Source organism: Cyprinus carpio, chromosome A5 (assembly GCF_018340385.1).
Source record: "Cyprinus carpio isolate SPL01 chromosome A5, ASM1834038v1, whole genome shotgun sequence".
In the NCBI taxonomy this organism is placed as follows: domain Eukaryota; kingdom Metazoa; phylum Chordata; class Actinopteri; order Cypriniformes; family Cyprinidae; genus Cyprinus; species Cyprinus carpio.
The window spans coordinates 853,044-874,816 of record NC_056576.1 but is presented as its reverse complement, the minus strand read 5'-3'; the positions used below and the strand labels follow the sequence as shown (position 1 = coordinate 874,816).

The window sequence follows — 21,773 nt, the reverse complement described above, 5'->3', positions numbered from 1 at the left end:
AACGTAGAGACTCTGAGGAGCTCAACCATAGAAGTATATATAAAAAAGTTTCAAAATTACCTACAGAATTGTTTTTGAACTACTTAAAGATCCATATTTATTGTCGTGTTTTTCATTGTCAGCATTTGAAGCCAAAATAGCTCCAAACGCCTTATACAATCAGTTTTAAACCAGCTCAATTTAATGTTGTCAAGTCAGGATCCTTCTGACCCCTACTTCATCGACACCTGTCATTTAGAGGCTGAGAAACTTGGTTCAATTTGTGCATCCAGAATAACTCCAAAAATAAATCGGGCTTGTTCTTTATTGGCTTCTAAGCACTGTGTCCATTTGTTGACAAACACCGCAAAACCTCCTCTTAAAGTTACAGCAGATACAGTGGTGGATATTCAGATGTAAGATCTGCAGAAACAGTTCAGCGTTGTGTCTCAGGTCTCCGTGTCTCACTCCCACAAGAAGGGAACAGGAAAGCAATACTAATGCAATGCAAGCCATGCAACTCAAGACACAAAGGAGGCTTTTGCCTGTTTGTACGGCAAATGCTTTTAAATCCATAGCGCACAAAACTTCTGCTGGACTTGAGGACCGAGCTTTAAGAGGAAAACTAAGCACTGTTGATCAACTTTAGTATGGTAGAGCCAGCAGTATTTTAGATGAGAGATGCCCCTGCAGAGATACACCTCTCCTTTCCTGCTTTCTCTTCACATACACTACAGAGCCCTTTCCAGAACGCATCATCAGCCTAATGTCATGGTGACTTATTATTCTGCTCATGCTTTTCAGCCCTAATGCTGTCTTCATGTCAAACTCATCTATTAATTAAGATCAATTCCTTGTCTTGGGTTTCTTTTTTTAATTGATGAAGGAAGGGTAGACTAACCACTATAAGGTATTTTACTCCATCTTGGAAGTAACCAATCATCACATGACATGCTCTCCCTATCATCTCCCACTAACACTCTGCTCCTCATTGCGATGTATTCTTCTGGAAGTAAGCCATACAGTAAAGATGAGTAGCTATCAAACCAGCTCTCATAGGAACTTTTTTCTTAAAGGGAGAGTGTTGCAGTGACTTTCCTGAAAGGTCGGTGGGCTCAATGGAATCTCATGAAATGTTATTCCAAATGGACAAAAAAGTATGTATATATATAAAAAATCTCCCTTTGCATGATGTCACTGGATGATTCAAATGATTCCATGTCCGTGTCACAGAGGTCATAGTCTGCTGTTGATACTGTAGTGTTGTTTGTTTTTTTTCTTTTGTTATAAAGAAGGTTAGGGTTAATCTGTTACAAATTTTCTGGGTTGTTCCCCCTTTCTAAAATGTAAAGGAAAAACATTGAGAAAATATGTTTAGCAAAAAGGAAGTGAAGCCTACTTTTAGGTCAATTAAGATTTAAATTGACCATTAAGAAAACACCATGGTAGTATTTATTCACATATGTTATTTAAACTAAAATTATTAATATTTTGTTTAATCATTTTATACAGGCAATATGTTGGCATATGCTGCTTTAATACATTTTTTTTTGTTGTTGTTTTTTTGTTCCTAAATCAAGCTTCATTTTATTAATGCAAAATATAATTCCTTCTTTTGTTTTCTTTTGGCTTTGCTGTGAATTATGACCTGGACATTTCTTCATTTGATTCGCTCTTGGTTTCAGGTCTCCAAAAAGCAGTAATCTGCTGTAGTTACACCAGAATGTTTATTGTATGCAAAACCCTCTTTCCCTTAGTATGTTATATATGCAAAAACATTATCTATCAGCCCACCCTCCCCCAGCTCTCTATAAATCAAGGCATGAAAGTAACTTCTAATGAATAGAAGCCTTTGTAGATGTGGAAAACTGGTTTTAAGCTCATGTAACTTTTTTTTTTTTTAATGCATTGCTGTTAATGTTAAGTTATAAATGTATTGTCCTAATGCACAAGGGCTTAGGCTGAGTCCAATAGCAGAGTTTTGTATTTAAATTAACTGGCATTAACATTCTATATCCGTTGGAAGATGTCTAAGTACTCTGGTTGGTGTTATGGATGAGGATTTGTTTGGCATAATACTGTGAATGCAAAAATATTCACATTATTGAAGAGTCTTTATGGACTGTGCATGGTGAAGCGACTCGGCTGAATTTCATGATGTCACAGAATTTGCTGTCTCTCTGATAGGGATGCAACAACCTTTAAAGTGTCTGGTCTCTATTCCTTTGCCTGATAATGAAGTGTCTTTTGAATTTGGTTGCACTACATGAACTGCAGGTTGTTATATACACAGTATATTACAAAAGCAATGGCATTGTATAGTTCTTCATGTGTACAGTAATATTTCCTCTGTAAAATGTAAACTTAATTGTCGAACAAACATATAAACATTTGAATATCCAAATCTAAAATCTTTACTAAACAACATGAATGTGCACTGTCATTTATTATTAGATTATTTAGTGAGACTCTTGTTAGAACGTTGCAACAACAACAGAGCATGATACTGTATGATGCAGAAACAAAATGTGTGAAAATTCTGTCATTTACTCACACTTCACTTGTTCCAAACCTGTTTGAGATTCTTTCTTCTGCTGAACACAAAAGCCAACACAATTGAGCCAACTTGACTTAATATACTCATTTTTGGATACTCCATCCCAAAATGAAAATTTTGTCATTAAAAAGTATTTTATTACTTTTTAATGAACAAAAACAAAACAATGCTTTTACTGGTATGGAACGACATGGAGGTAAGTGAATAATGACAAAATTTTCATTTTAGGATGGAATATCCCTTTAAGTCAAGTTGGCTCAATTGTGTTGGCTTTTGTGTTCAACAGAAGAAAGTATTCTCAATGCTTCATAACGTTACGGTTGAATCACTGATGGCAGATGGACTATTCTGATGATGCTTTTCACACTTTTCTGGACCTTGTTACTTACTTGGCAGTCTATGGGACAGTCTCAAGCCTACCGGTTTTCATACAAAATATCTTAAATTGTGTTCCGAAGACCAACAAAACTTTTACGGGTTTGTAACGACATGGGGGTAAGTGAATAATGACAAAATTTTCATTTTGCGGTGGAGTAACCCTTTAACTTGAAATGGATGGAGCCCCTAAAGTATAGAACACAACTGGGTATGAACTGAGAGAAAAGAATGAAATAGCAACAGAGAAATATAAACCTAGCTTAGAATTTGTAGTCTTATGTTTTTGCTTGGATTACTCTGTGTACAAACCAGATGCTTGCCAGAGAAACATGTTCCTTCCCCGAGACACAAAGCCTCACATTGTGTCTTGTCTCAGCTAGCCAAAAGTAGCTTATGACGAAGGCTATAACTGGTGTTCTCTGTCACAAGATTAGCAAACTGTTAGTATTTGCCTTTATAAATGGGCCAAGCTTTCAAATGAAGAAGACTGTAAACCTGGTGATACTTTTTTATGTCATCCATTTCACTCTCCTCAAGCAACAACAGATGTAACAAGGTGATATTGACTCTGAAAAATACAGTCAGCAAAAAAGTTACAAAGTTTTCACTAGGGCTGTACCCTTAGGTACAAAAGCTAAAAGGGACATCTTAGTAGGCTACCTTATTTACCCCTTAAATGGTACATATTATTAGTACCTTAAAAGGTAGGGGTGCATATCTTAAACTGTGTCCGATATGCATTTTTCAGGGCCGATGCCGATACCGATTATTACAGATCAAGGAGACCGATAACCGATATTTTGAACCGATATGTGTCTTGTGTAAAAATGAAAATTAATGTCAAAATTAAGAATAAAAAGGCCTCTGACAAAGACTCTCTTTAAATTATTTTAACACATCTTTAATTCTGAAAACTGTTCATAATAACAACATTAATATTAATAATAACAAAAAACATAAAAAGTGCTGGGAGCATCCATCAGCAGCATTCTGTAAACTAAGTAAAACTTGCATCCATCAGCAGCATCCTATAAACTAAGTAAAACTTAAAGCAAATTTAAACAGCAACAAATGAACAAATAATGGAAAATAAATGTAATCTCTCTCTCTCTCTCTCTCTCTCTCTCTATATATATATATGTGTGTGTGTGTGTGTGTGTGTGTTATATTTAGCATTTTATTTGCAACCCAGAATTGCATTAAAATCACACACAACCCATATTGTAATAGTGTTTTTTTTTTTTTTTTTGATGTGTAAAATGTTTGTTTGACTGTTTATCACGGCGATACAAACTATGAAGTATACAGGACAGCGTCATCCAGAAACGTGCAATGTGATATTATTGACAATTTACGTTATTAGCATAGGGTTATTAGCAGGGTGCGATTTGTGAAATAAACAAAGGCGGGGATACTTTTGAAAAATTTTAAGAAATGTTTTTAATACGACGGAAATTGTATTTAGTGTGATCTCAGTTTAATAAAAATATTGTAAGCCTACGTTAGGCCTATTAATTGTAATGATTTAATGTCCACGGTTATTCAAACAACAAATTACATCGAGAAAGCGAGCAAAGAACACAACGGAGCTTTTTGAAACTCCGAATCAGTTAAACCATTGCGTCGCAAAATGATTCACTGTTTCGATGCGCTTCAATCGGATCGCGTATCGCGAATCATTTGATTCAGATCTGGACGTCAGAGCGGGTTTGCATGATTTTTTTATCCCCACCGGGGATAAAAGTTATTCAGCAGAGGCAGGGATGCATAGACCAGAAGGGGGGAAATCCCCCCATCCCCCCGGGCAAACCGCACCCTGGTTATAAGCGAGCGGCAACCTCGCGCTCTCTCTCGTGAAGCCAACATAGACAGTAAAAGAAAGGAAGTGACTAAAACTGTAATTCATCGACTGGCCGCTTGAGGCTGGCTGCAAAAGGGAGTCAGTCCCATAGACTCCCCATGTTAAAATGCCCAACTTTACAGCAGAAAAAAACATGTTTACAGCCTGGGTTCAAAAAATGATTTTGGTCTATATTGCTAATTTTGCCCTTCATGACAACTGTGAGGGGGGTGAATTTTTTTATAACTCATCCGTTTAAATTATATTAAACCTTAAAGTTCTGCATAATTAAGGGCGTGGTCACTTGAGTGACAGGTGGATTGCCGCTGCTATTAAGGGCGTGGTCACTTGAGTGCGTGGCTTCAGCAACCAGCTCCCGCCTTTTTGCCCATTTTCGATTATCCGGGAGAGTCGCGCGGTGACGCGCTGCCAAGATGGCGACGGCCCGCTCTGCACACTTTGAGCTTCAAAACTGCTATTGAGAAGTCTATGGGTGACGTCACGGATACTACGTCCCTATTTTTTACAGTCTATGGTTATAAGTGAAATGAGAGAGCGCGCGGCCGCGGAGAAAACTAAATCAGGAATAGGGAGCTCGCGTCGCGTCAGGGCGTCAGAGCTCGTGCTGAAGTATACTAAAAATACATTTTTACCCCCAGGCAAATATAGGAATGGGGCCCTATACATTTGCAAACATTTACCTAGATCAACCCTCAAGGTCCTTTTTTGTCGTGATGCTTGCTGCTGCACAATGGTGCCAGATTGTTGTGTCCAATGTTTCTACATTTTTTATGTACATGTTCTAATGGGATTATTTAATTTACATTTATTCATTTAGCAGATACTTTTATTATTTCATGTTGTAGACCACGAAATAGCAATTGATTTACCGTTTTTTTTAGTTTTAATATAAAACAAAATAAATTATAAAATGATAAACCTCACAACTGAAACTTTATATTTCTGGGATGAGTCAGAAGTATAAATTATTATATTATTTAAAACAGATTTATGTGAGTGAATATTCGCATTGGTCTGAACAAAAACTGCAGACTGGATTATTGAAAATGCACATTCATTCTCTGCCAGTAGGAGGTGCTTTTGGAGTCAGAAATATAGTGGTTCCCCCCCCGGTAACAGCTCTAAACAAAACAGCTCAGCTCATAAATGGTACTTTATCATGTAAACTGAAAATGTGAGTTACCAGCGTAAGCCTACATTTTATTTTAGTCATTTTAACTTAGGGCTGTCAATCAATTAAAATATATAATCACAATTAATGGCATGATTGTCATGAGTTAACTTGTGAATAATCGCAACTTAATTGCACATTTTTATTTGTTCTAAATGTACCTTAAATGAATATTTTCCCCATGGTTTTCACAGACAAGGCTTAAGCTAGTCCCAGACTAAAATGCATGTTTGAGCTGTCTCAACTGAAAATATCTTGCTCTGACATATCTTAAAACTCATTGTTCTGTGTCAATATGCACACCTGTTACACTTTCTTTTAAGGCATTTTTGTAATGCAAAAATTAATTTATGCAATAAATGTTTATTATTAGTGAAACCAGTTAACAGAGCATGAAGAGTAGACAAGTTTCATAGGTCATAGATGTTTTTCAAAGAACTTGTTCATGTCTATTAGACACATGAAAAAAAAAAAAAAACATAAATACTAGCTTCCTATTACTTCTCTTTCTTTGCACTGAGCACTTTACACAAACCTGTTTGCATTTTCGCATGACAGGGCAGCTCACTTCTGAACATGCAAAATGTACATTTATTATTTATTATTACATTTGTTTGCCTCTCTGTGCCACATACTGTATTTTGATGCAGCTTAATTCTCAAAACTGTTTTCATTGATACATTTGACTGTTTGTTGTCAGACAACGGGATGAATATGAAATAGTGACTGAAACGCGACCCATTAAGACTAACCAGCTCTCCCTTCCGAGAAGTTAATCTGCACACAAAAATATATAATAGTGCCGTCGTCTGATAAAAATCAAATAGGCTACAGAATAGCTTGAAGACAATAGCTGTGCTGTGATTTCAACTATACTTATATGTAAAATTAGAGAAGCAACATATCAGTGTTTTAATTGAAAGCGCAGCTCCTTTCAGCCGCGCGCTGAACGCAGAGAGAGAAGTGTGCGCGCGCTGGGAAAGAGGGACCTCGCGCTCGTGCGGCAGTCAGCTTTAGATGCATAAAATTTTATTTTGCTACAAGTTGGATACACAAGAAGCACGTTCAACTCGGACGCGCAGACAATTGTCGTGCATAAACACCGTAAACAGCAACCGTTCGCGTGTCCGCGCTTAATGCGCATCTCCTATATGAAAAGCATTAGGGGGCCCTTGGCTTTTGGGGGCCCAAGGCAGTCGCCTACCTTTGCCTAATGGGTAAGTCCGCCCCTGCTCGGCTTTTGGGGGCCCTAGGCTGTTGAATATTGCATAATGGTAATTCTGAATCTGTATGATAAATTATTTTGCAATCATGTTAGAATAAAGCAACATTTCTCCAAATATGCGCAATTTATTTGACTAAGAGCCCTAAAGAACGGACGCTGTTCAGTGAAGCTATGTGAACAACACAAAAAAAAAAACCGCAGCAGACGTGAGTGAATTCATTCGTGTTGATAATCTATTCACAATATAACGTTAAATTGGCCGAATGGTGAGAGAAGTAGGTTTTAGTTTCACTATCTCAGCACTGATGTGATGATCCGTTAAAGCATATCACTGCAATGACGGACATTGACCGGGAATTCACGGTATAATAACTGAACGGGGCTTGTCATCATAAATCGATTATATTTAGGTGTTTTGCAACTTCAGTGTAGTGATTTATTGCAACTTCAGGAACGTTTACTGCATTCTTACCTTCGAGAGATAACTTATTGATGTGTGATGATGATCACTGAAGCAGCTCCTGTGCTTTCGGTGTTAGAGCGGAACATTTTCCAGCCGTATTGATTGGCCAGGCTCGTGACTCCCAACAAATCAGACGGACGATAGGCGGGGCTTAGTCTAGGCCACAGAGCGGTGCGCTCTGACTGAGGTGTCTGGATCAGTGCCAGATCGCGCATTTCAAAATAAAATGGTTTTATCGGCAAATCGGTTTTGAAAATGGCCGATGCCGATAACAATAAAAATGCTTAATATCGGCGCCGATAATCGGTCGATCTTTAAAAGACATGCTTAAGCACAATATAAGCAACACATTATTCAATGCTTTTATTTTTGCATTTACTTGTAGATTTATATATTAATTTGCTCAAGCAAGTGGCAAAACATTTAAACTACTTTTCTTACATTATCACAAATTTACCATTGACAGAAAAAGTCAGCTCTACCGCCATTTTTAAAAAATATTTATTACAAGCAATCCTCCCGTTCATAAAGAACTTTGTTTTTCTACCTCCACGAGTGCCATCATGCCACTGCTCTCATCTAGTGTCATCAGCTTGAGATCGTTTTTTTTTTTTTTTTGTGATCGGCCTTTTTAGAGACCGCCGATCAATCAGAGCGATTATCAGCCGATTGTGATCGGTAGCCAATCAATCGGAGCACCCCTATCGGTTTGTGATCGGTAGGAGATCAATTGTTGTAACGATTGTTGTTTTTTTTTTTTTTATTGTGATTGTTTTGTTTTTTTATGGATAAATAAAATTTAAATGTGTATTAAATTCTAATTGTTTGTTGTTTCAAGGTCACAGATATTTATCCAGATTTGTATCACTTACTGTGTTTTAAAGTGAATTTAATAGTGCAAACACCTTGTGCTGAAAAGTATAATCATCATTCAGGATTTCATTGCCAGGGTTGGTGCACTACTACAGTGAAGACAATTCAAATGCCTTTTTACCCTCCACGTGGGAAAGACTCTTTAATATAAAAACATTTTTAAACCTATGTATAAACTTTCATATTGAAACATGGAATGTTCATTGATTCTGTACTGTAAAACTCAATGTTGTATGCATCCTTCTGAAAAACTATACAGAATGTAGTGATAACACTACAGTGTCTCACACTCTTCTTCTTGTAAACTGCACATTAATGTTTCCATTTATTCATTTAGAAATCAGTGATTTACAGATGAGAATAACACAGTCGTTCATTCAAAGAGAGAAAACAACAACAATGCTACCTGTTTTTTATTTTTTTTTTTTTAAAGAAATAACATTTTTATTTTATAATTTACATTTTATTCAGCAAGGATGCATTAAACTGACAGTAAAGACATTTGCAATGTTCCAAATAGATTTATATTTCAAATAGATGCTGTTGTTTTCTTAATGGAACACTCCATTTTTTTTTTGAAAATAGGCTCATTTTCCAACTCCCCTAGATTTAAACAGTTGAGTTTTACTGTTTTCGAATCCATTCACCCAATCTCTCTCGGGTTTGGTGGAACCACTTTTAGCTCAGCTTAGCATAGATCATTGAATCTGATTAACTTTCTGTTCACCAAAATGTATCCACAAAAATATTACACAGCACAACATGTATTTATGTATTTATATCGTAAAATCAACAATTTTTCAGATGGCAATATTACAATAATTTGACCACAGTAGTTGCTTTAGGTAATAAATCTGAAAAATATAGGATCATGAATAGAATACAAAGTTTCATTAAAAACTACTTAGCAACTCAATTAGAATATGACTGCAGCATGATAGAAATTCTCCTGAATAAACATGTTCCCTAATCCCTATACAGTCTTCTGAAAAAAAAAAAAAAAAAAAAAAATACTGGTACTCTGGAACAAATTGCCTGAAACAGTGTTTTTGTATTTAGACATATGAAAATGAAAATATGATTTGGAAGCAAGAGTAACATGGTTCAAATTCTAGATGATATACTGATTTACTATTCAGGTCTTTTGTAGATTGTTTCTCCCTTGCCCTCTTTCACTGCAGCATATCTAGCCACCGTGAACAAGTAGTCACTCAATCTGTAAATGGTGTTCATTGATAAAACATATCAATGAATGAATTAAAATTTCCAAAAAAATTACTAACTGAATAAAATTCATAGATCCAAAATAAAAATTATATATAGTGACTAATAGTTAGAATAGGTTCTTACCTGTTCAGATATTTGGCAACTTCAGGATCTGTCTCACCCGAACGGACAGCAGGGGCAACACTGTAACAGATAATGTAAGACCTATGACCTTTGATACAGCTGTAAGGTAACACAAGTAGAACTGATCAACTTTACAGAGTATTGTGGATGTCAGACTGACCTGCGTTCAGCCCGTCGACACACTGCTCTGGCCACATGTAAAGCTGCACTGCTTTTCCCTCCTGACTGCAAATTGAGTGTGGGATTAAATGGCTTTCCTTCAGTATTTACTTAAATTGCAGTAATTGATTGTCATAAACATGTTAGTAACAACCCAAATCAAATACAATTCTCTATGTACATTATATCAATATTTCAGGTACTCTGTGGAGATTATGTAACCATATATAATTCTGGAACATACATACAGGAAGTATGAAGTTGGTGAGTGGAGGCAGCTCCTCTGTGAATGAATCAATCCACCTCTCGAGCTCCATCACAGCCTGAGAGCTGAACATTGTCTCTCTTTTTGAAACGAGAACATCATAACATGGTTCATGTTTTACTGCTTATCTTTATGATTAAATATTTGAATGCATTTAGATATTAAAAACATCCTTCTGCTTACTGATGTGACTGTCTCTAGCTGATGACCGGGGAGTGGCAATATTTGACCCTACATCCTGTAGTATACACTGGATCTGTACAGAACAGAGAAGTAGGCTATATAAGGACTTAAGTCACACAAAATGTAAACCAAGTGCCATTTACGCAAAACCATTTCAAATCTGAGGTCAAATGACTTCATACATCCATTAAAATCAACTTGATACCAGCTGGTTAAAAATAATTGCAAAAATTACTTAAAATTAAAATCTACTGAAAATGTACTCACCCTCAGGCTACATCTCTCAATGTAGATAAGATTGTTTCTTCATCAGAACAGATTTGGAAAGATTTTGCATTACATCACTTGCCCACAAATGGATTTACTGCAGTGAATGGGTGCCGTCAGAATAAGAGTTCAAACAGCTGATAAAAACATCACAATGAAGTGATGCAAGTGATGTAATGCTAAATTCTCCAAACTCATCTTAAAGGGATAGTTTACCCACAAATTTAAATTATGTCATTAAATAATCACCCTCATGTTGTTCCAAAACTGTAAGACCTTCGTTCATCTTTGGAACACAAATTTAAATATTTTTTATGAAATCCGAGAGCTTTCTGACCCTGCATAGACCGCAACGTAACCGAAACGTTTTATGGCCCAGAAAGGCAGTGAGGATATTGTTAAAATAGTCCATGTGAAATCATTGGTTCAACTTTAATTTTCTGAAACTACGAGAATACTTTTTGTGTGCAAAGAAAACAAAACTATCAACTTTATTCAACAATTTCTTCTCTTCCGTGTCAGTCTTCGATGTGCATTCACGAGAGCACCAGGACGCATGCGTGTGCATTCCTTTGTTTGCAAACAAGATGCAGTGCTTCTGTGTTCTACGTCAGAACACCGGCTCCGGTGTCAGCAGCACCACACGCATGCGTTGCGGTACTCTCGTGTGAACGTGCACCGAAGACTGACATGGAAGAGAAGAACTTGTTGAATAAAGTTGTTAGTTTTGTTTTCTTTGCGCACAAAAAGTATTTTTGTAGCTTCAGAGAATTAAGGTTGAACCACTGATGTCACCTGGACTATTTTAACGATGTCCTTACTACCTTTCTGTGCCTTGAACGTGTTAGTTCCGTTGCTGTCTATGCAGGGTCAGAAAGTTCTCAGATTTCATCAAAAATGTGTTCCGAAGATGAACAAAGGTCTTACAGGTTTGGAACGACATGAGAGTGAGTAATTAATGACAGAATTTTCATTTTGGGGTGAATTGTTCCTTTAAAATCATGCATTGTTTCTCATTAAAATGAGAGAGAGACACACACCTTCTCCAGCTGATCTGTGAATGAATGGCCACTGTCAATGCAAAATTCTCTGGCTAACCTGAAAGAGAGAACCAGAGACATTTTCTTGTTGGAAATGAACTAAGTTCAGTGTTTTCGAGCCATTTGTCCCACACATTATGCTACATTAAATCTATCCATTACCCAATTGTTGATGATAATTCATCTGTTGTTCCCAAAGCTTCAAATATATGATCCTCCTTTGGTCTCCTCTCACCTGTGAAGGTACTGGAAAAACCTAATGAGGCGAGACATTGAAAACAATGTTTACACAAACCTGACACTTTCACTTTTCACTAGTCAATAATCATGTTTGTATAATAGAATTAAATAACCTTTATCTCCAGTTTTCGTGTATATCTTGGGAATTCTTCTATTTTCTTCAGATGTGCTGGCATACCTTAGAAAAGTCAAAGTACGTTAGTAACAAGCATTTATCTCAAATAAATCTCACGCCACACTGATACAGTTTAGTTCAATGGCTACGTTAGCCTGAACACATGGTATATGGGATTCATTCACCATTCTTTTTACCTTCTTTCATGCCCAGACGCAGGCTGCATCTGCTTTATGCTTACATATGTCCCTAAGCGAAAGACACGGTGAAGACCCGTGTACTTGGTAACGAAAAACGACATCGTAAATGTTAATACATTTCCAAACGCGTTTCTGTGTTTACTTAATCGCTTTGACTGCTTGTGCTACCCGTAAACGGGCGTTTCCATCCTGTTTTTATACAGTCGATGGTTCTATCACGCAACCGATGGTGTGAAATCCGATTGGTGTTTTGAGAGTCGGTGACGACGAGAGCTTCTTCCTGATAGGCCGGTTTAGAGTCAGCGATGTGAGAGGTTAATTCTGATTGGTTCAGGCTACAGCGACAGTTCACGTGTGTGGCAATGGAATCAGGATTTCTCGATTATTGAGCAAAACTGATATTTTTAAAACCTCCACAAGAGCAGTGCGCTGAATTTAGATCGGTGGTTTGAACACAAATATGAGATTTTACCAAGGCTTTATTGCTTTTATCAGCATACACTGACACATTTCCCGGAAATATCTTACAACTTCAGAAGTTCATAGAATATCGAAAGATGCAAACAAGAGAGTTCTTCGTTTCAGCACCAGGGAAAGTAATTCTTCACGGTGAGCATTCAGTCGTGCGTGGAAAGGTGGGTTTAGTCATCAGAGACCCAAACACTGACGTGTTTAATTGATGAGTCTTCCTTTTCCCTTTTGCTCCTTTAAAATGTTTTAGAAAGTCATTGGTTTAGAAAAATCATATTAGTGTTTTGCAAAAAACTTGATGTACACATCTGTACAAGTTTTGTGGTCCTGAAAATCATTTCATATATTTTTGTTAATATTTAATATTTCTACAGTATATAGTTTTAATTAGTTTGTCAGAACTGTTGCTGTGTTACAGTTCAATTCTACTGCTGTTTGCTGTTTTTACCAATATTTATTTAATAGCTGTTATTAATTCCTTAAAATCAAGTGTTCTGAAGTCCCTCTTCTGTTCTTAAACAGGTTGCTTTGGCTGTGAGTTTGAACCTGCGCACACACCTGCGGCTGCAGTCCACATCATCCGGTGACGTGCGCATCAACCTCCCCAATATTGACACTTTTCTGTCCTGGGAAATAACTGCACTGCAGTCTCTTCTGGCTGGGTGTGGAGGTGAGTGGAGATGGATATTTGTTTTTTATTAAAAAGATAGTTCACCCAAAAATGAAAAATCTGTCAGTGTTTGCTCCTATATATTCTGTGTCTCATTAGTTTGGACTGTTCGCTGAAGTTGTATTAACGCAACTGTCGGAAAGCATTCAACTCCGGCACTTGTTAATTTGACTGTTTGTTGTTTCAGCAGAGCAGGATGGCCTGAAGGAACTTGATGGAGATCTTTTAAAGAGGCTACGTGAATTCACGGGCATTTCAGATGATTCCACAGACACAAGAAGCATGGCAGTGTTGGCCTTCCTCTATATGTACCTGACTGTATTTGCAAAGTAAGAACACCATTAAACTCTCTGTATCATTTTGTAAAACTGCATATATTTGAAGCTGCATGTGAACATTGTTGAAATATGCACTTTTGACTTTTGCTACTGTTTTTTTCTTTCTTTTTTTTCAGGTCTCTGGCCAGTATAACAGTGTCTGTGTGGTCAGAGTTGCCCACAGGAGCTGGTTTAGGCTCCAGTGCCGCCTATAATGTTTGTCTGTCTGCTGCTCTGCTGTCTGCCAGGGGAGCCATATCGTCTCCTCTTACACCACAAAAGGAGTCAGCCAGGTAAGACTTTACTGCAATGAAATATGGGGCTTTTGTTTAGATAATGTTGGTAAGGATTGTTTCATTTACGTTTAACTCTTTAAAAATGACTCACAGTCAATTATTCTAGGGAGTGTCCTCCTGAAACCACCTGCAGCCTTTTGGTTATCAGCCCAGATTGTTAGAAATAAGGTGATGCCACTCTTGAAATGGCTACACCCTTCTGATTCAGATGATAGATTAAGTAACCAAGGATCTGAGATAAAGATACCAGATACCAGAGATTAACTCCTTGTCCTTCGTCTGTCCTCTCACAAATCCCTCTAAGGTTTGAAAATGTGTGCCTCAAAATACACTTTCCAGGGGAAATAAGCATAAAAGTTGTAAGATTTAGCTACAGTGATCACCCCTATCATTTTTATGTCCTCTTCCTACATTATTGTTCAATAAAATGGCTAAAATTAAGAAAAAAACCCACAAAGTTTGGAGTTGTTTTTTTTTTCACCAAGGATGATTTTAATTTGAACAAAAATAAATAGTAAAATAATCTTTTTTTATGTAATTTATTCCTCTGATGGCAAGATTATCTGATGAATAGGTTTTTCAATATTATAAATGTCTTTTTAATGCATCAATTTAATGCATCCTTGCTCTCTTTATATAATACATATAAACAGGTATATTATAGTATATTACAGGTAATTATTATTGTATTATTATTTTGAGGCTATGTACAGTCTGTCTGTTAACTGTATTAAGGTAATTCAAAATCTTTGTTCTGATTGTGTTGCAGGTGGAGTAAAGGGGAGATGGAGCTGATTAACAGGTGGGCGTTCATGGGCGAGAAGATCATCCACGGTAACCCTTCTGGGGTGGATAACGCTGTGGGCACATGGGGTAAGACTCTTAGTCTCTGACTGCCATCTTATACATCTATTGTGCTGCTTTGTTTGTTGCTTTTTTTCATCAACCTTTTTATAACAGGTGGCTTTTTAAGATACCATGCTGGGAATATAACTCCACTAAGCTGGTAATATTTTACTCTGCAAAAATTATTTTCGCAATGTATTTTTTCATTATTATAAAGTTACTGTTACAATTAAGCAGAAAAGTTTATAAAAAGTTATTTCAGTGAAATTACAGAACCAGCAGAATTTTGAAGTGTGTTATTGGGTTCATTTTCTCCCTAGGGTCCCGATTCTGAGAATCCTCGTCACTAACACCAAAGTACCACGTAGCACCAAAGTGCTTGTTTCTGGAGTGAAGGACAAAATTAACAAGGTAGTAAATGCCCACCCTTGCATGTTTTTATTCCTGTGCCCTTCAGTTAGCATAATGGCTGGTGTGTGTGTGTGAGGGAGGAACACTCCAGGGGCCCGGTGCTGAGTGCCTTTTATAAGAGCTCCACATGAAACACTCTGGCAATGCTCCTGTGCTCCGTTACCTTGACAACGGCAGCAGGTAGCCTCACTGCTGGCACATACTGATTGGTGAAGTGGAATTCCGGTTTTATTGGGTTGGAAAACAGCAAAGAGGCAGGACAGACTTTAAAGGGGTAATATTCTACACTTTGTGTCATTACCAGTCAAAAAAGTAAGTCATAAACAATTGAAATTTAGTTTTACCCAACCATTTTATTTTCCCCCCAAATAAGCTGAGTGCAAACCCCGCCCACAGTTAATTTTCATTGGTCACCTCAGTTGCATAGTCATCTGTCAAAAGCTTAGACCTCATTGATTCAGTTCAGAGCTGTGAAATATCAATATCATGGATGGATGTATGTTAGAGAATGTCGACATAGTACATTGTACTCTTGTTGTCAAATAGCAAGAGTTTGAGTAGCAGATGTATGGTGATATTTTGCTTGACTTGATAAGGCTGACAATTATAATTATCTTTTAATGTGACAAGCTTAAGGTAATTATTTTTTTCAGTGAAAAATTGTGTTCCCTCACCTGTGTTTGTACGGCACTTATCTGTACTTCTTTTTTTTTTTTGCGGTGTTATTTTGCAGTTTCCCTCCAAATGAATCCAATTCTGGAGTCTGTCAGTGCTGTGTCCTGCACCTGTGAACAGACTCTCACAGAGATGGCCGTGCATGGACCATCGGCGGAGCACTACAACATACTGGAGGTACAATCACACACACACAAATTTTCCTTCATAAAGAAGGTGGGACCTTTAGCAGTGTGCACTTATCAATAGGTGTATATTATTTATCATTTGTGCCAGATATTTGTTTGAAATTTTTTGCACAAATTTTCGGGATCATAATGTTTTCGGTCATGATAGGGAAAATGTGCAGTTGCTTTTGTGATTTAATACCGTTAAAAAAAATTTGGGGTTGCTATGATTTTTAAAATTCATTACTCCAGTCTTCAGTGTCACATGATCCTTCAGAAATCATTCTAATACGCTGATTTGGTCCTCAAGAAACATTTTGTTAACAATGTTGAAAACAGTTGATGGAAACCTTTTATTCAGGATTATTTGATGAATGGGACATTGAAAAGAACAGCATTTATTTAAAATAAATATGTTTTTTTGTAACAATGTTAAAAGTCTGTATTAATTTTACTGGAAAAGCTTGCTTTTGTCATCATTTAATTTTTACATGCAAATGAGGGTGTCAGAATGGACTTGGGTGGGTGACTTAAAACACCCCGTCAGCACTATCAATTGTGACCAAATCGTAGCTAAGACATTTATCAAACAGTCAGGCATAAATGACAGATAATGTTGCATATTGTGCCTTTGCTTTAAGCCAAGATGTCACTGGGTCATACTATACAATCTGACTCAGTTCTATCACATTTGCAACAAACAGAAAATGTTGTGTAGTGAAGTGAACACCTTTTATCAGGATCAGTTAATTATTACAGTTTACTGTATTCCTGCAAATCTTGTTACCTTACACAAGAGCAAAGATGCTATTCTGTTGTCAGACACATGGCAGTTTGCATTTACTTGTTGAATGGTGGTGGGCACAAGGGCGATGTAAGTTTGAAATGTCATCCTTCATCTGTCTCTGTTCATCATTTTCTGTCCTTCCTTGACTTTTATTTCAATAAAAAGTGCCCAAAAGACCAAAAGAAACCAAATCAAAATTTTTATTCCAAGAAAGCCCTGATGAATGGATGGATTGATTATATGATCTTTTTAAGACATTTCTCTGTGTGTCATTTGTCATCAGGAGCTGATTGATATAAACCAGCACCATCTGAACGTGATGGGTGTGGGTCACTCATCTCTGGACACACTGTGTAGGGTCACTCTGGCCAGAGGGCTGCATAGCAAACTGACAGGGGCAGGAGGAGGAGGCTGTGGAATCACTCTCCTACGACCAGTAGGTACCAGTACACACATCAGAATAACAATAACAGTTTTTTTTTTTTTTTTTTAATATATTTATCGAGAGAAGATATGAGTGGTACTAAGCCATGCAAAAATCCCTGCTTTGCTGCTAGAGTGTTGTGGATGGTTTCTAGGGCTTTATAATGCATTTGTGGTTTATTATAATTGTACCAATCGTTGTTTTTGCATGAAATGTCTTCATGGAACCCTACAGTGTGTATATTTTGGATATGCTACCTGTGGTTAATCAGTCTGATTCCTTCGTATTATTTGAAAAGTCTCTGTGAGGGTGGCATCCTGCAGACTGTATGACTGTTTTGGCATGATTCGTGAGGGTGAATCTCGCTTGTCACTCTTGTCTGACAAAGCTAACAACTTGATGCAGCAGCTGTCAGACTGGGCCACACTCTTTGTTTATGCCTGAAGCCACTAACGCATTGAATTTTAATCAGGATCTTAGAACCCTCAAAAACAGCCTCCAATAACAGAGGAGACGCTGGAAGAAGCTGGGCAACATTATAAAGTTTATGATGGCTAACAAATTATGTTAGTGACATTGTCATTTCTAGGAAACACCTTGTTAAGGCTAAATTAAGATTTTTGATGTAAATTCCTCTTGCTCATTGATTTGCAAACAGGATTAGTCTTGCTCAGATGTCTTGTGTCCCCTGTTGCTCTTGTAAATGAGGAAGTTTTTTTTTTCTTTTCAAAAAAAAGACATTGAATTCTTCCTCCACTCGACACGGCAAGTGGTTTGGTTTGTATGTTGCACGTAAAATTGCACCTAGTTTCATCTTTCTTAAACTCTAGAGGAACATTATCAGCCACCTAGTAATGCACACACACGCACACACACAAACAAACACACACTGGTTCTTGGGTTTCACGTTTGAGGGTTTGGCTTATGGTCAGTGCTCCTGACACAAACAAATGTGAGCAAGTTGTGTTTCAGCTGGAACAATGTTGCGAAAAAAAGTATGTTAAGACATGAGGTACAAATAAATTATATTGGATTTTTTATATAAACTTAAGTTTGTTCCCAAATGTGTTTCCGCAACAAATTTTCTCATTTTTTTTGACAATAAGTTGTGCTGTTTATGCAAGTGACACAGATGTAAATCCAATCCATATAATATAATATATATAATATAATATATATAATATAATATAATATAATATAATATAATATAATATAATATAATATAATATAATATAATATAATATAATATAAAACCCCAATTATATAAAAGTTGGGATGTTTTGTAAAATGCAATAAAATCAAGAATCTGTGATTTGTTTATTCTCTTGAACTTATTTAATTGAAAAAAGTACAAAGAAAAGATTTCCAAAGTTTTCAATGACCAACTTAAATGTATTTTGTAAATATAAACAAATTTGGATTTTTGATGGCTGTAACACACTCCAAAAAAGTTGGGACAGAGGCAAAATAAAAGTGAAAAGGTTATAGAATATCCAAATTAAACTCTTTTGAAGCAGTTCATAGTAAGCAGGTGAACTGGGAATCGGTGAGGGTATCATGTTTGGGTATAAAAGGAGCTTCTTTCATCATTGCAAGCAAAGCTGGATCGTGGCTCACCACTTTGTGCCACATTTCATGAGAGAAGTGTCAAATGAATCAAAAATCACATTTCTTAATGCAAAATCGCAACGAATTTAGGTCTTTCACAAACTGTAGTACCATACATAAAATTGTGAAAAGATTCAGGGAATCCAGAGAAATCTGTCACAAAAAACTTAAATGATTCCATTGCATAAGCATTCATCCCCTTTTCTTGGACACTTGAAATTTAGTTCAGGAGCATTCATATTGCATGTAGATGTTACTACACTTCGTTTGTAGTTTACATGTGGTATTTTTACTTTTTCATACTTGATTTGGAAAGGCACACACATCTTAATAAAAGGTCTTACAGCTGATAATGCACATCAGAGCAAAAACCACTGAGAAAAGCACTGAGGTCAAAAGAACCGCCTGTTGAGCTCAGAAACAGGTTTGCGTCAAGCCAGACATCTGGGGAAGAGTTCAGAAAAAAATTCTGGTTCATTGAAGGTTCACAGAAGCATGTAGTCTCTGTTACCCTTAATGGAAGAAGTTTGAAACAACCAGCACTCTTCATGCCAAACTGAGCAACTGATGGAGAAGGGCTTTGGTTAGTGTGGTGACCAAGAACCTGATGGTCACTCTAGTTGAGCTCCATGATCATATGTGGAGATAGGAGAAACCTACAGAAGGACAAACATCACTGCAACACTTCACCGCTCTGGGCTTTATGGCCGTGTGGCAAGACTCCATACTCTTTTCAGTTAAGACACATGAAAACACACTTGGCATTTGCAAAAAAAAAGAACCTAAAGGATCCTCGAACTGTGAGAAACAAGATTATCTCATCTGATGAACCTCAATTCTAAGCATTATATTTGGAGGAAACCAGCTCTGCTCAGCACCTGCAGAGTACCATCCCAAAAGTAAAGTGTGCTGGTAGCAGCCTCATACTGTGGGGCTGTTTTTCAGCGGCAGGGACTGAGGGACTCATCAGAGTAGAAGAAAAGCTCAGTGCACCAAAATATAGAGATAGTCTTAATGAAAACCAAGTTCAGAGCATTCAGAAGCTCAGACTGGGCAGAAGGTTCATTTTCCAACAGGACAGTGACCCTAAGCACACAGCAAGAGTGGCTTATAGACAACTCTGTGAATTTTCTTGAGTGGTCCAGCCAGAGCCTGGGCTTGAACCCAATCAAATATTTCTGGAGAAACCTGAAAATGTGCATCTGCCACCAACCAACCTGACAGAGCTTGAGAGGTGAAGAGGTGAGGGGAAGAATTGCAGATAATTGCCAAATGCTGATGAGCCAAAACTTGTTGCATCAAACTAAAAAGACTTCAGCTAAATATGTATGTATACTTATGCAAAGTACTTATTTCAGTGTTTGTTTTTTTTTTTTTAATTTACGAATTTGTGACAATTCTGTTTTTGCTTTGTCAGTATGGTGTATGGAGTGTAGATTGATGTGGAAAAAAGTAATTTAAAGCAGTTTAACACAAGGCAGCAACAAAACAAAACGTGAAAAAAAAATGAAGGGGTATGAATACTTTAGTAAGGCACTGTAGCCACATGGGCTCAGGAGTACTTCGGAAAACCAATGTCACTTAACACATTTTTTGCCACCTCATTATTTATTTATTTGAATATATTTTAAAATATAATTTAAGCTGCATTTTTAGCAACCAGTTTTCAGTGTTACATGATCCTTCAGAAACATCCAAATATGCTAATTTGGTTGTAAAAAATGATACACATATAAATGTCTTTACTGTCTCCTTGAGTCGATTTCATATGTCCTTGCTAAATAAAAGTATTAATTTCTTAAAATGATCCAACACTTTTAGAATATTACATTACAGAATTGACACAATTACATAATTCAGCTTTAACTCCATGGAGTTCCTGTTTCATTGAGAGTTATTTTTCTAGGCCTTGGTGTTGATGGGGACGTTTTTCATCCTTTTTGTTTTCAGAAACAGATACTTCGGTGATTCAGAGCACCATTGATGAACTGAAGGCCTGTGGCTTTGACTGCTGGGAGACCAGTATCGGCGCTCCTGGCGTCCAGCAGCATTCTTCAGCTGCACTTAGTCAGGACATACTGAAGATCCTCAACAGCTATTGAGACACAATGAAAACACTGTACTGTATGCACCATTGTTACCGTTAGCAAGAATGCTCATTGCTGTCATTAGTCTAGGATCCTGGTTCAACAAACATTCCAGTAATCATACTGTAATTTTTTGGGGAAAATTATATAAAACATAACCTTATCATTTGCCTAATTAAGATTTTTTTTTAAAATATCTTTGTGTTATTACATTCAGAGTGCTTATGCATTATAAAGTTTTATGTGCCACTAGATGGCAGCAAAGTGTAAGACAGAATTTAATACTGGCAATTTTAGACAGAATGCATGGAATGCAAATAATAGATCATTTAATTAAATATGAATACTAAATTAATTTAAAAATAACATCTAATAAATTTCAGCCTTTTTCATGAAAAGCTGTCATGCACAATATTATTATTTCCTGACTGTCTGTGTATTCAAATGTAGTACAATCATCTCATTTGCCAAAATGTTTCTCAACACGGATCACATTTCCGACCAGAGCTAGCACAGCTTGGAGCATTTTGGACTGAGTACAGCCGTTGTATTAGTGTCACTAAACCCAAAGTAATTACTTTTCAGTTCTTTGAACTTTTTCAGAATATTTTGCACCGGAATAGTTTTGAAGCCAAAGAGAGGATGCAAGGACACATTTGGCTGTCGACCAGTCGCAGTGCAAGTTGAT

The 21,773-nt window shown here is 36.9% G+C and overlaps 2 protein-coding genes across 2 annotated transcripts; one reads left to right on the top strand and one right to left on the bottom strand.

Annotated features, from left to right (window-relative positions):
* Nucleotides 1-9,293: 9,293 nt before the first annotated feature.
* On the bottom strand, nt 9,294-12,513 carry LOC109083018 (corrinoid adenosyltransferase-like). The gene is made up of 9 exons (XM_042751058.1): nt 12,324-12,513; nt 12,125-12,189; nt 11,934-12,027; nt 11,772-11,829; nt 10,465-10,537; nt 10,265-10,359; nt 10,018-10,082; nt 9,858-9,917; nt 9,294-9,723 (listed from the first exon to the last, which is right to left on the bottom strand). The coding sequence occupies exons 1-9, from the start codon at nt 12,425-12,427 to the stop codon at nt 9,639-9,641; spliced, it is 699 nt and encodes a 232-aa protein (XP_042606992.1). The 5' UTR covers nt 12,428-12,513; the 3' UTR covers nt 9,294-9,638.
* Nucleotides 12,514-12,883: 370 nt separating this feature from the next.
* Nucleotides 12,884-21,354, top strand: LOC122145116 (mevalonate kinase-like). Its single transcript, XM_042757219.1, is given in 11 exon segments — nt 12,884-12,961; nt 13,320-13,467; nt 13,655-13,796; nt 13,922-14,077; nt 14,850-14,953; nt 15,041-15,086; nt 15,247-15,337; nt 16,071-16,077; nt 16,080-16,189; nt 17,250-17,412; nt 20,955-21,354. Coding segments are annotated over 11 exon segments (1,191 nt in total). The 3' UTR covers nt 21,101-21,354.
* The last annotated feature ends 419 nt before the right edge of the window (nt 21,355-21,773 follow it).

Excerpts from the sequence above, each read along its gene's own strand:
- LOC109083018 (XM_042751058.1), bottom strand. The coding sequence starts at position 12,427 with ATGTCGTTTTTCGTTACCAAGTACACGGGTCTTCACCGTGTCTTTCGC. Across the intron at positions 12,028-12,124 it reads CACGAAAACTGGAGATAAAG|GTTTTTCCAGTACCTTCACA; the intron begins GTTATTTAATTC and ends TCGCCTCATTAG. Across the intron at positions 11,830-11,933 it reads GAATTATCATCAACAATTGG|GTTAGCCAGAGAATTTTGCA; the intron begins GTAATGGATAGA and ends TCTCTCTTTCAG.